The following is a 14576-nucleotide window of genomic DNA, read 5'->3' as shown; positions in this document are numbered from 1 at the left end:
GACAGTCTTAAGTTACAAAACATTCATCTTGGCTTTAATGTTGATATGACATAAAATGTTAGACCAAGTTTATGGTATTCATAATATTTATATATACACTATACACAGAAATTCCAGACATCCATTCATTTCAATACATCTCAAGTCCGCCCCACCTCATGTTGATGCACTGTGCTAATCATCCTTTGGGACATGATGCTGGGATATTAACAATAGCCAATCAAAGCTAAACAATAAACTGACACAAAATCATGCTATATAGACAAATAGCACTATAGCCAATTATTGCCTCGGATAGCTCTATTTGCTGAAATGCTGGGTCACAATGGTCAGAATAACCCTGGCAACAACATGACACTTTGTAAAGTAAATATTTACACAGCAAATACATAACCAATTGTGCAATATACAGTAAAATGGGATTTTTTACTTGGCATATCCTATATTCAATGGCAAAAAAATCATAGCACATTTGAAAAACCTTTCACACATCTGTTTGACCAAGAAAACTAGGAATTCAACTGGAATTGATATAATTTATAAAGCAAGGAATTTTACAGGGTTTACATTAAGTAAGATACAAAAAGGCAAGCCTGGAAAACTCAATTTCTATGTCTTTCCCTTCTTTCCTTCTTTCCTTCCCTACCTGATATTTATTGAACAGCAAGCCTACATACTAGTAATGCAGGTATGTTTGGTACAATGTATGTAGCACTGGAACTTGTAAGTTGTACTACATGTACATGTAAACAGGTCTACTTATGAGACAAACACAAATATAAAGGTATACAAGTAATGTAATCTCTCTCTCAATTAAGATGTGGAATATCTGAAGTACAAACAGTTCTACTTGTGCATTGTAATGATGTCACATGTCCATGAAAACAAAAGCTACAGTTGGCAAGATATGTCAATTAACAACATTGATGTTACAAAAGGACACTCCAAGAATGCTGACTGAAAATACACCTTGATGTAAACCAGAATAATCTGGGACTGTTTTGTAACAATCATATACCTAGTTTTAAATGTTTATATTACATACAAAGAAAAACATTGAGGGGTGTGGAGAAAATTCCCTTCCCTTTAAGTAATGTCTTTGTCTTTGTAGAACAGTAAGAACAGAAGGATTTAGATTTCCTCATGATTTGCAAAATAAATCAATATTATCACATCACTGGTAGTGGTGTGTTAGTGGGGCTATTTCAAAGATGGCAATATTGATGTTCTTAGAAAGGACACTCAAGGAACACTTTGATTTAGACAACAAAAATAATGTAGGGCAATTTGATGATAATCAAATACAATACACTTTTGCTAGCAGAGTGTTCATGAGGTTTCATGGAACAAATAACACTAAGATCACGCTCTGATTTAGACCAGGAAAAATATGTACAGTTTCATACACATCATATATTTATTTTTATTTATCTATTTATTTACATACATTTATATACAATACACATTTGTTTTGAAAGTTCAGAATGTTTACATAGCAATACATAGCATAGCATAGATAATAATTATAATGTATTTCATTTCAAACGATTCCCTGCCTGGCTTCTACCATCATTGCATCATGTGGGACAAGATGTATACAGCCCGTACATACTGTGAAGTGTCATAGATATCATCAACAAAATCCAAAGGATTAATTTGTGCTCTCAGTATTCTCTGTTGCTCTTCTGACACATGCAGACCTTGAGGGACATCAATAATGGCGTTATCCTGCAATTCCGGCACAGGCCCTTCCCAGTCAATGCCATACGTCTGGGCATCAACTGGTTCTTGGAGAATGCTCCTTATGGCAGATCTCCCTGAGTTCCATAGTCTCAGAGTACCTTCAACCCACATTTGAAGTGGAGACAAGTTGTGGGCAGTTCGGACTTTGTGGGCATTGAAGCCATCAACAAATGCTTCGACAGTTTTGTTGATCCGGGGGCAGAACACAAAGTGGAGACAGAACAGGTGCAGGGGATTCGATACATCTAACATTTCTTCCAACTCCATGTAGTAGAAAAATGCACGCCAGACTTCTACTATGCACCGATGCACTTCACGCCACAGACGCTCAATACGCTGGTTATGTGTCGACTTCCCAGTCAAGAAGGGATTCTTCTCCACACCTCTCTTAATAAGCATATATAAAGCTACTTTGGTATTCTCCATCCCATAGTCGGAGCGGACACGAGCTGGAACACCAAACTTGGCAACTGCCGAACGGAAGGCTTGATACACTGTTGCAGCTCTGTTGTTAGTGTTGCATACTAGATAAACAATTGTCCTTGAATACCCATCAATCCCCCCCTGGAAAACAAAACCCCATCTTATGAGTTTCATATGGCTGTCAATATGCCAGAGAGCATTTGGACAAGGTACATAATATGACCTACGAGAAGTTGTCAAAAACCAGCGCAAAGCTGTGTTGATGGGATCAACCCTGTGAATGGAGTCCCGAAGTCTTTGCCTGGTCACATAGATTCCTTGAGACTTCAGTAACCCCCAAAGATAGTTCTCTCCATGGTTGGGCAATAGTCTTTTCAGGCCAACAACAGTCCGGTCCAAGTCTTCCTCGGTGATGTCTGTATAGTTGTCTCGTCCCACCCATGCAAACTCCCTTTGTCTCCTTTTCAATGTGCTGAATGAGACCCCTAACAGTTCAGCAATCTTCAGCCATGTAAACCCTAGTTCACGCAGGTATGAGATCTGTTGCTCAGTTATGTGCTTCCGTGGTCTTCCCCTGCTGTAGTCCTGGGAAACTCTGTACCTGTAGGAGTCAACATCCTCTCCTTTCTTGGCATAAAATGTATGCATCTGTTCTATATCATCCTGTAGATCCCTGCAAGCTATTAAAACTTGTTCCAAGTACTCATACTGATATGGAGAAGGTTGTCTCATGGTAGCCGATACTGCGGAACTGATCAGGGCAAGATTTCTCATTGCTGCTTCAAGTCTGCTTAAGATGTAACTTATCTCATGCCTATTCTGAGTACTTTGCTTAGCAGTACATTCTCCAATAAGGCCATTTATAACATCCAAAAAGCCAGCCATCTCTTCATGGGTGGGCAAAGTAGCAGCTGCTCTCACAGGGGTCTCCATCTGAGTAGAAAACAAACATAGAATATTACACAGTTGTAATGCTTGTTGTGGCTTAAGCATTATTTTTATATCATACCCGGGCGTTCGATAACGGGTTCCAGACCGGGCCGTACTTTACGGTACGGCCCGGTCCGGAACCCGTTATCGAACGCTTCCATGGCTTCCACAAAACGATTCGAACGCGTTTCGCCCTAACCGCGTGTGCCCCTTTCGAAAATTTGATTCTGTATTCAAATTCTATATGTACAAGCTTTCATCAGGAGAAGCACATGCAATAAAGAAAACTCATGACATTGTAACTATATAAGTAGAAAGCTGGTCTCATCGTCTTTACAGATAATCCCATTTGTTATCTGCAGCAGGCAAAATGACTAATAATGATATGATATGATATGATATGAATCTTTATTGCATGTTCTTGCCCAGATGGGCTAAATGCACAAGAGGACATGCAGTATGCAAAACATGAGTATTGCATACTGGAACGCTATACATGTATTCTATTTGTTCTTGTATGACATCAAATGTTTAAATGTGTCCTGCTTTGACATTTTCTTTCATATCTTGTCTAATTGTAAAGTATCGAAAAGCTCTTTGCGTTCATCTTCATATAATGTACAGTCAAGTAGAAAGTTTATCTTGTTTTCAACATATAAATGATTACAGAATTCGCACGTTCTATCTTTCAGAGGGGTACGGCTATGCCTGCCGGATTCTATACGTAAGGGATGGTCACTAATGCGAAGTTTACACATGGCTCTGTGATGTTCGAATTTTTCAATTTATAAATATGTTTCTCTTTCATAAATCTCTTTGAATGTTTTGTATATCCTTAGTTTGTTGCCTTGAATTGGTTAATAAGGAAGTTTTGGTAAGGATACTAGTATCTATTTCACATGTAGAATGTAAACGAGATATATACAGCCATCTTGACACTTTGCAGAAACATACCCGGCCCCAAAATATAATTTTATTTCGAGGACTCAAGAAGACCAACCCACAAACCAACTAGAGGTCGGAGATCTCATGTCTTCGTCAGAGGTACATCGTTCTAGAGAAATTAACATGCGTATTATTCACTCTTTTTAATAATCAATTTGGTCTAAAGAACAAAAGAATCTATGTACTATTTTTATGGTATAGAACACCCTGAAACGGTTTGCCACAGATTATACAGATGCGCCGTCACCCGTGTTAGCCCCCCCTCCCCCTACGTTATTTGAGTTTGGACTGTTACTGGAAAAAAAAACATTCAAGAATTTCTTACTGTGTTGAAAGTGTCACGACAGCGCCGCAAAATACAATAAGAGAAGATGTTATAAAGGAAAGAATCAGAACAGGGTGACTACTGCTGTTTTGTTAATTTGTCTTTATGACAAATAGAAGACTTGTTTCTTGTGTTCTTTGTGTCCTAACATTTGTACTTCTACAGTTAGTATATTCCAAATCTAGGCATCTCGTTTTTCGGCCCTTCGTGTTTTTATTGCACGCTTGCCTTAAATTTAAGGTAATTAGATTTAAGGTCTCCAGGGACGTCATCCATAGCAATTACTTGGTGTGGCCGTAGAAAATAACCTGACATATGTCCAACCTATCCTCCCCCTGCTGAAGTTATAGTACAATCCCTCAATGTAACGTCATTTGATCCCATCCCATTATGGGGTTCCCTGGCTATATCCAGCTGTCGGCTGTCTCCAAGCAGATGTAGGTGGGGATTTCTAAACACAAAAGGTCCTATTACGGGGACATAACGACCTCCACGACTCTCATCTTTGAACTCAATCTTGGAGACCACCACAGTAACATTCAAATTTCATTAACTTCCATCCACACATACAAAAGTTATCCTGCTCACAAGAAAAATTAACAAAATGCCCCCTGTAGTCACAACGAAACCCCCCACGAAGCTCAGTAAAGAACTTAACCTTGGTCCTGACAATAGTAAGCACCACACCAAGAATTATAATCAACATTTTACAAATACTTGAGTTATCTTGCTAACAAGCCACAAACACAAAAGGTGCACTAACGTGACGCACGGACCCCCCACGAAGCCGAAACTTGTATTTGACTTCGGCCTCAACAAAGGTAATTTGCCTGCCAAAAATCATGGACGTCGAATCATGCCAGCCAGAGTTATATCGCAAAATCCGCAGTTCCCCACACTCCGGCGAGACAATTTCATAGTCCTTCTGACCAAGGACATTATAATGTCCTTGTTCTGACGAAGACAATTACATGTATCATGACACTCTTGAGTTAATTGTGTATGGAAGGAAAGGGAAAAGACATGCACATGAACTCTGGCAAAAATATAACATACTTAACTGGCAAAGGTAACATTAGGTGACTTTGGAAAGTTGATGTTAGAACACCTACCAGCTGTGGATGTGCATGCAAGCTGAACTATATCTTGATGTTGCAATTAATTCTCACCTTGTCACTTGTCTCAAGAGACTGCACGAATTTGCCACATCTGCCTGTGTATTTGACACCTCAAAAGACCAGTCTGGTTACCCCCTGGCTGGAATGGTTGCTTCTTGAGACAAATCCAGGAGGACTCGTTGTTGGAAACTCCTGTTGGTTCAACCATCGAATACCAATCACAAACAATAAAAGAAATCTATTAACCATTATAAAGTCTAATGGAATTACATAGCCTATTATAGAAGTGTGCATTGTACGTCATATACATTGCAAATTAGAATAACTAGATGAACAGAAACTGTACATATGTAAAACAATTAAGATTACTACTTTTCAAGTATGTTTGCGTCTAGCCCCTCCATATCCTTTGTTTTGCACACATTTTAACTATGGCGATTGCATACTGCTCTTCACAGTCCTTTATCAATCAAAGATGATGACAATGATGATGAACTGTTCTAAACATTTACCAAAGATCCTTGACTTAGCCAAACACATTATAGCCACATCTGTGACAGCAAGGGGATAACAGCTTGCACATTTTTGGATCAAAAGAACATGCATATGTTGTTGGCTGTTCTGAGCCATCAACAAATGCATCAACTGTCATGTATGGTTTATTCTTAAACAGAACACAAAGACCCGTTCAGACCAGACTTTTAAAAACTGGTTGAAACCACTAAATAATTACCGGAGGCAAACCCAGCTTAGCGTTCATACCAGACTTTACATACTAGTAACCATGTTTTGTAAAAATCCTGTCTGGTGAATATCCAGTTTGAATAACTGTTACCCCTACCCTCTTTCAAACATTGTCCTTGGCCTTCTTTTATGCCGTCTTCAGGTTCTTTATCTTACTGGGGCACTGATCCTTTATCTTCAAGAAACCACACCCCCCCCCCCAACATTTTTGTATGCGGTGGAGCCCTCGCCTACACCCCTCTCCCCACAGGTTTTTGACAAACTGGTTGAAAACCACTAAATATGTCTGGTATGAATAGGGTCAAAGTGCAGACAGAACAAGTGTAGGAGATTGGACACTCCATGTAGTGGAAAAATTAATGCCAGACTACTTTATTGCTACTTCATTCATGTGACTTCATGTGTAATGCTCTCAATACCAAGCTGCTAAGTAACAAACCAACAAAAGTTCAATAGAGCAACCTACTAGTAGTTTTATTCACTTGTCATCAACTATTATTCACAAGACTATTCAATTTCCTATACAGTTAGGGTTACAACTTGTAATAGAAGACAAATCCTATGGTAAAGCCTTACATAAACATGATGTCAGATGCAGATTATGCAGTGTGACAGTCACTAAAAAGACACTGCGATTCCACTCGCCATAAATATCCACTTGGGCATGAATTATTAACTGGGAAAGAAAGGTTACTGTGTGTTTTGTATTAGTTAAAGGATGGGCGGAGCGAGTTTATGTGGATTTGGTACAGCCCCGCCCTCCCAAGGATTTTGTTGGCATCCCGAGGGCGGAGCCCGAGGGGTGCCAACAAAATCCGAGGGGGGTGCGGGGCTGTACCAAATCCACATATACGAGCAATTCGCCCATCCTTTAACTGACTTAGAACATGGCCATCTTTCCGAAGCAGAAGAAATACATTTTACACAATCATGTTTTGTTTTCTTCAAAAACCACCCGTTTGTTTTCCTAGAAACCTTACCAACAACATCACAGCTTGTAGTACGTCCTTTTGTTCTCATTCATGAATTGCAGCTGAGCTACTTCTCGCAGCCTTATGTGAAATATGCATGGCGGTTCTTGTCATGGTTTACAACACCTTCCTAGCCCCACAATGCCTTCTGTTTTGGGGTAAAAAAATTCTCGGTTGTCTGTCTGAGACAGCAGTCCCTGACCTGATCTCAAACAAGTTGGTCGTGTCTCTGCCGGCCTGTTCAGTGTTCTGTTCCCGGGCCGACTCGTTCCTGCTCTAACCCCTCCTTCCCTCGCCCAGTGCCTGCCCTGCTGTCTAAGCATGTTGGTGTATTCTTTTTTTTAGTTTTACCGTATTTTGTTTTCAAAGTTTAAGAATGTGCAAATCGTGTTAGACATGTTTGGAAGACTTTGCATCGTTTTAATGTATCGCTAAAAGTTTGTATCTTCTATATTTCATTTTTTTACAATGTATGAGATTAACTCTCGTTATACATGACATTTGTAAGAAACCCTCTGATTTTTTTGCTTCATCCATAGTTCCATACTCATTATTCATTCTCTGTTCGTTGTTCACTTTCCTTGTCATGAGTTTCTTTTGTTTACCTTTTTGAATAAAGATGTACAGGGAAATTCATCAAACTGCTGTTTTCTTGTGTTGTTAATTTTTTTAATTGAATTATTTGCATGTGAATGGTGGGCGTCTCCAACTTAGTCAATTTATGCGTTGGTTAGTACATGGGCGTCTCCGACTTAGTCTAATTTATTCGTTGGTTAGTACACCCCTGTCCCTTTGGGGACCGCACTATGTGGATTTAGTCACAAGAAATACAGGCTCCTGATTGGCTGAGGAAAGGTGGCCATGTTCTAACTATTGTTTGAACATGGCTATCTTTCCTCAGCCAATCGGGTGTCTGTATTTCTTGTGAGTAACTTCGCCCTCGGGATGCCATGAAAATCCTTAATAGGAGGGCAGGGCGGTACCAAATCCACATAAACTCGCTCCGCCCATCCTTTTAACTATTACTAGTACATAGTGCAGTCCCCAAAGAGACATGGGTGAACTAACCAACGAATAAATTATACAAAGTCAGAGACGCCCATGTACTAGCCAATGACTAAATTGACCTTAAGTTGGACTTGGAGACACCCACCATTCACATTACAATAAAATCAATTAAAAAATAACAACACAGGAAAACAGCAATTTAACCAATTTTCCTGCACATCTTTATAAAAGTAAACAAAAGAAACTCCTTGGACAATGAAAGTGAACAGCGAATAGAGAATGAATAATGAGTATGGATGAAGTAAAATAAATCTCAGGGTTTCTTACATATGTATAACAAGAGTTCCTCATACACTGTAAAAAAATGAAACAAGGAAACTACCAACTTTTAGCGATACATTAAAACGATGAAATGTCTTCCCAACTTGAATCTTGAAACATGTCCAACACGATTCACACATTCATAAACTTGGAAAACAAAATATGGTAAAACCATTCTACCTCCATGGTAAAACTAAAAAAGAGTAAACCAACATGCTAGGACAGCAGGGCAGGCACTGGGCGAAGGGATTCAGTTGGAGCAGGGAACAGGCATATATATGAGATGCCATGACCGACAAGATCAGGTCAGGGATTGCTGCTATCTCAACAGACAACTCAGACTTTTTCACCCAAAAAACAGAAGGCATTGTGGGGCCAGCAAAGTGTTGTAAACCTTGACAAGAATTTATTCAAGAAATTAACCGCTATGCATATCTTACATAAGGCTGCAAAAAGTAGCTCAGCATGAATGTGAACAAAAGGATGTACTACAAGCTGTGATGTTGTCAGTGTGGCTTCTAGAAAAACAAACTACACGTAGTGGTTTTTGAAAAGCCGAATGATTGTGTAAAATGTGTTTCTCTTGCTTCGGAAAGATGGCCATGTATAAGTCAGTTAAAGAATGGGCAAATTGCTTGTATGTGGGGATTTAGTGCAGCCCCACCCTCCCGAGGATTTTGTTGGCATTCCGAGTGCCTGATATCTGCATATCTGTAGTGTATCACTGTATGTGTGCTTGATACAGTGCTCTCCTGTTATTTGCATGGACGATTTGTCAGGGAATTTTATTCCTATAACAGGTTTACGTCGATGAAGGTTAGACATCCAGGTAATACGATATGCCAAAAAACAGTTACTCAAGCAACTGGATATGATTTTGAAATCATATCCAGTTGCTTGAGTAACTGTTTTTTGGCATATAACAGGTTTAGTCCAAAATCATATCCAGTTGCTTGAGTAACTGTTTTTTGGCATATAACAGGTTTAGTCCAATAACCTTAGGAGAGTCCACACGACCGACAGGGAGGGGAGGTCAGTTGGTTATGGATGATACTGGGCTGAGGCCAATTGAAACAACCACAAACATGATGTTATTGGTATTTATATACTCACTTTCACCCACAACTTTTATTTTTTTTTATTTATTTAATCTTCAAAGACACCTGGGTAGCTCCTTCAGCCAAAGCTGATTTCCAAGGAGGCCCAGGGGGGGTACAATAAGTAAAAGAATAATAAATTATACAAAGTACATAACAAAAGATGTAAATGAAATCAATATAACTGGAAGTTATACATAAATAAATGAATAATACATGTACCATATTCTAATCTTCAAGTCGCATTCAGAAACTCATAATGAACAGGGCTAACATGGAGATTGAAGATCAGACACATTCCACCTTCATAGTGTTGGGCAAAAGCTTACCAAACCTAAAACAACAGTCCAACCAAGGACACCAAAAAGGAACAAAGGACTTCTTTTCACACAATCAGTGATTGGAGGTTCTCACCTGTCCAGAAGGAAGTGACAACAGAGAAAGTGTATGACAATGGAGGGTGCAGGGGTGATAATGAATGAATAACAATGGACTTCATGCGGATTTGCTGATGCACAACAAGTTACATGTATTTCTTTCACGTATTTCTGGGTCAGTGTGCCATTGACCTGGAAATATTTTAGTCCAATATCAGGTTAAAGTCATAACAGCTCATGCAATTATGCCATGCAATTTATAATGTAGTGAATGGGAAATGGTTTGGGTTTTCAGAATTTTATGCAGATCCCAGGTTTATGCCAATGTCAGTGATGCAAATAGTTGGTGAGCACTGTAATTAGTAAACAAAAGAAGGGCGGACATTCTGATGTTGATTATTTTTCCATTGTCCAAAAAATGTCCCAAAGTGTCTTTTTAGTTGTCCCAGCCTAAATTTTAGTGTTCAGCAGCCATGCCTCTGGACCACCTTTCATTACTAGTACTTTTAGTATACTATTTAGACCTGGTCGGTTGGGTTGTAGTGGTCGGAGGGAGGGGGGCACAGCGTCATCCCGTCGTTTATATTTTTTGCGCCATGTGCCAATAGCAAGCTAGGGAAAAAAATATTTAGCGTAGACCTCAAATTGTCTCATAGAACAGTTTAATGTACAGTTATGTGGCATATGTAAGTAAGAAACTCTTACCTGAACTCCTGTAAATTATCGGCAAGGAAGGCCTGAGCAGGATCAGGATGGTTTGGGCCGAGCTCGAGTGTTGCCCGGAGTCGACGTGAAGGCCAGGCGTAGGCCCAGTTGATGTCAGTACCGACTCAGTCCACGTATGCGTCGACGTCAGATGAAAATACCACTGATATTCACTTTTCTTGCCAGGGGATTATGTTGTTAATATTGTTGGGATTATCGGTGCGCGTTCTGCCTTGTAAACGAGCTCTGTAAACATGTGCCAATGTTGACCCCTGACCCAGAATCAGCTTATTCCATTCCATCCCAGCAGGGAGGTTTTTTTGTCTTTATGTAACTTACTAACGTAAACGTTATTTGCATGATTAATTGGTATTAAGAGTTATGGTAACTAAATTATATATATATATATATATATACATGATGCCGCTATCATCTTCGCACATTTTCTACCTGCCTTTCTTTCTCGGTGCGTTTGCTTGCGTTGCAAGTAATTAATTTATTTTCGGTTAGTGCCCTTCCTTCGCGTTTGCCAGGATTTTTTCTCGCGCGCCAGGATTTTTTCTCGCGCGCAGGCAGGATTTCTTCTCGCGCCCAGCAAGCGAGCCAGCGAGAGACAAAATAAATCGCAAACGCGAGAGAAAACCACAACGCGAGGGAAGAAACCGCTGCGAGAGAGAAAATTAAACAATTGCAGCGCGAGAGAAGTAAAATCATTGCGAAAGAAAAAAAACAAAACGTTTGGGACGAAACCGCTGCGAGAGAGAGAAAAACAAATGCAGCGCGAGAGAAGTAAAATCATTTTGCGCACGAGATAGAGAGTTAGTTGATGGTTGGTTGGTTAGTTGGTTGGTTGGTTGGTTGGTTATTTGCGTTTAACGGCGTTTAGAACTATTATACTATGTATTTTGAACTATTATACTATTTATTATACTACTTATTATACTATCTATCATACTATCTATTATCATGTGACAAGCTGTGTATTGATACATAAACACAACGACACATTCCCGTACTGTATGTTTTTAATTCGGGGACGAAGTATTGTTTTTGATGGTGAGTTCGTTTGATTTATGATCATTTATGTTTAACAGCGGCAGCGAGAGCATTGAAAAAAAACTACCATGACTCACTCACTTTCAATGCTCTATCTGCCGCTATTAAAAAAACAACAACAATACATATTAAACATGGCATAACTAACATTGATAAATGAGTATTATTTCAATAGGGAATATATATATTTACCCATGAACCTCCGATTTGTTCTTAGTTACCAACTAAGGGTAAAAACATGGACTGACCGCCCGGACCGTTCAACTAAATTCAGAAATGGCAGAAGCTACGACGTATTACGTCTAAGGTTTTTCTTCGATTTTACTCTGTCAAGCAGTCCTAAAAAAATCAAGCCATTAATGAATTGAACTCGCTGACTCCCCCAACAGTATTTTTGTTAACGGATCAATGGATTGGAATAACTGCTACAATTTAATAGAAGCACTCACAATCAAAACAACATCGTAATAAGAAAACAGTGAGTGAGTGGTGTGATTGATCTAAGAATACACTATATTATCTGTCCCACACGTTTTTCGCTCTCCCCATCGGTTTTCTTTCGCGCGCAATGTGTTTTCTCCGCGCGCGCCGTGTTTTTTCTCCTTTTGACCCTGTTGGCGCGCCATATTCCAGAGCGTTGTAACGCCGCTCTGACAATCTTTTGGCATGTAGATTTCCCCATTTTGGCACCTTTTCCCCGCCAGAGAGTCTGGTTCATGTTTAGCACTCACACCTCTCCTTTGTTTTTGTTGTGAAATACCGAGCGCGGTGTCTCCCAGGGACTATTTTTGGCGATCCGTTACGTAGCGGGACTGTTGCATATGATTATCTTTCGGGTTTCCATGGCGCTCGGCAGCGATCGGGGTTGAGCCGAGCTCCCTCGGCGCCTGCATACATTATTCCCGCCAGGCCCAGCCGGCTCATTAATTATGCAGGCGCCATCTTGAATCCAGTTATACCAGCGTCCGTGGAGAATGCCAAAACTCCCTCCGTGGCTAAGTTCCTTCCGCGACTAACTCCCTTCTGCGCAAATGTAGAGGGGTAACGGTACCCCCTCATAGCGTCACCAAATGAGGTATTTTGTATAGGTCCGTTTCATATAGTATGTTACCATTGTGACAGCATTTTATACCCCAAAATAGGAGTCTTGCGTCTTGTTTTAGGTCCCGATAGTAGAAAGAATGCAGTGTATTCAGATCGCCGCCGTGTTATAACGACGTACTAGCGAGCGCGCACGACAATACCACCAGAGTGTTACCATAACCCTTTACTTAGAGAGCACAAAGAAAACAAAAACGACAGATTTGCATTAAAGAAAGTTTATTTTCCATAGCCTGTGCTAAGCCACGATCTATGCCTATGGCTTCTCCACGGGCGCTGGGGACGAGCGTGAGACTAGACAATGTACCATACCAACTAATCATTATGTTGAAATGGATGTGTATATTTTGTTGTACAAATACTCATTAATGCCCTACATTTGTACTTAATTTGGATTGATTTTCTATCTCTTTAGTTAGTAACATTTTTAACTCAAGTTGCAGGAGAAGGCTACAAACTGCATTTCAGAAGGGTAAAATGCAACAGCTTCTCCTACGGAGAGGGGGGGGAATCCCCCCCCCTCTCCGGACCTCTCCCCCCCTCACAGCCGCGCTTCGCGCGGCGTCGGGCACTACGTGCCATCCAAAAAAATTCCAGCACCACTCCCCTAAAAATTCCTGGGGAGACCCCTGGTAGAAGTATAAGGAGAGTCCTTGGTCAGGTTATCATCATAAATTCCCAAGAATCCCATGTCTTGCCAAGTAGGAATCCAGAAACTATTCCAATTTTAATGACATTTTCTTAAATTTGTTGTGGTCATCAAGTATGTTCTCAGGTCATCACTGTTGTGCCAAATTGTGTCTTCCACCAATCTCATCAAGACATCTGCTAAGACTCGCGCCTTTCTTCAAGATCAGGCCAGCCGCCTGTCCACACCTGGCCGTCCCCTCACAGACAACAGGGAACCACCCCTGACACTTCTTGGAAAACTTTCGCTGGGGGTCATTCACCACTTATCCCCGCAACATGGTCGGGCCCGTCCGCTTTTCCCATCATCGCAAAACCTCGCAAACAAATCAGGTCTGGTTTAAACATTCTGAAAGCCTTGTGGGAAATGCTTTGCTTTCTTTCTTTCATCTGTTTCCGATTTGTAGGAAAGACGGCAGTGCGCAAGACTGGCGTCCCCTTCCAGACAAGGCGGTCTACAATGAATAATGAAGTACCCCCAACGTAGCGGACAACTCAACAGCAGAAACCATCCGATATTTACCCCCAAATCATGAGTTTAGGAGGAGAATAGTGCCGTAGTTTGGTGCAGAAAGTGCCTGCGGAGGGTTGTTTTGGACTGTTTTGGTTAAAAATGACCCGAGCGCTACGGGGATCCATTCATTTGTCGGGGCGGGAGGTCCTGTGGGTGCGTGGGGGCCGACCGATCATGGCGGAGACAGTGCCACGCACAAAAACAGCTCAGCAGAAAACTCGCTCCGCCGCCCAAACACACCACAACGACACACTCAGCGGAGGCAGGACGTGAATCCAGGCGGTACTTACCATTCTGTGGGGAGAATGCGCCCGATCACTCCTCTTCAAACGGGGAAAATTGGGGAAAATTCACCAAATATCGTCCTTCCGCCCCTCACTGTCCCTCAGCCATAATGGACAATCCCAGAAAGCAGTTCGATCAGGGTCGAACCATTTCTCATTTCGGATAGGGGTGCCAGGAAACTCTTCGAGATAAGATAAAAGTTACGGCAAGATCAAGAACTTTTCTT

The 14576-nt window shown here is 40.8% G+C and overlaps 2 protein-coding genes across 3 annotated transcripts in view; both read right to left on the bottom strand.

Moving 5' to 3' along the window:
* The window catches only part of LOC109462474 (DBH-like monooxygenase protein 1 homolog), a 50712-nt gene that overhangs the window by 33248 nt on the left and 2888 nt on the right, over positions 1 to 14576 (bottom strand). The window lies entirely within an intron of this gene.
* On the bottom strand, positions 8 to 10998 carry LOC109462473. Of its 2 annotated transcripts, XM_019759025.1 has the most exons (3): positions 10708 to 10998; positions 5536 to 5676; positions 8 to 3099 (listed from the first exon to the last, which is right to left on the bottom strand). In XM_019759025.1, exon 3 carries the CDS (start codon positions 3097 to 3099, stop codon positions 1570 to 1572), a length of 1530 nt encoding a protein of 509 aa, XP_019614584.1. In that variant the 5' UTR covers positions 5536 to 5676; positions 10708 to 10998; the 3' UTR covers positions 8 to 1569. The 2 variants fall into 2 exon arrangements, with proteins under 2 accessions (XP_019614584.1, XP_019614585.1); XM_019759026.1 differs by lacking the exon at positions 5536 to 5676.

This window comes from Branchiostoma belcheri, unplaced genomic scaffold (genome assembly GCF_001625305.1).
Source record: "Branchiostoma belcheri isolate BF01 breed outbred unplaced genomic scaffold, Haploidv18h27 scaffold117, whole genome shotgun sequence".
NCBI classification, from domain to species: Eukaryota; Metazoa; Chordata; class Leptocardii; order Amphioxiformes; family Branchiostomatidae; genus Branchiostoma; species Branchiostoma belcheri.
The sequence above is the reverse complement of the archived record's forward strand: the minus strand, read 5'-3'. Positions and strand labels throughout refer to the sequence as shown.

Bases quoted from the DNA above. Each gene is read 5' to 3' on its own strand.
- LOC109462473 (XM_019759025.1), bottom strand. From the start codon at position 3,099: ATGGAGACCCCTGTGAGAGCAGCTGCTACTTTGCCCACCCATGAAGAG.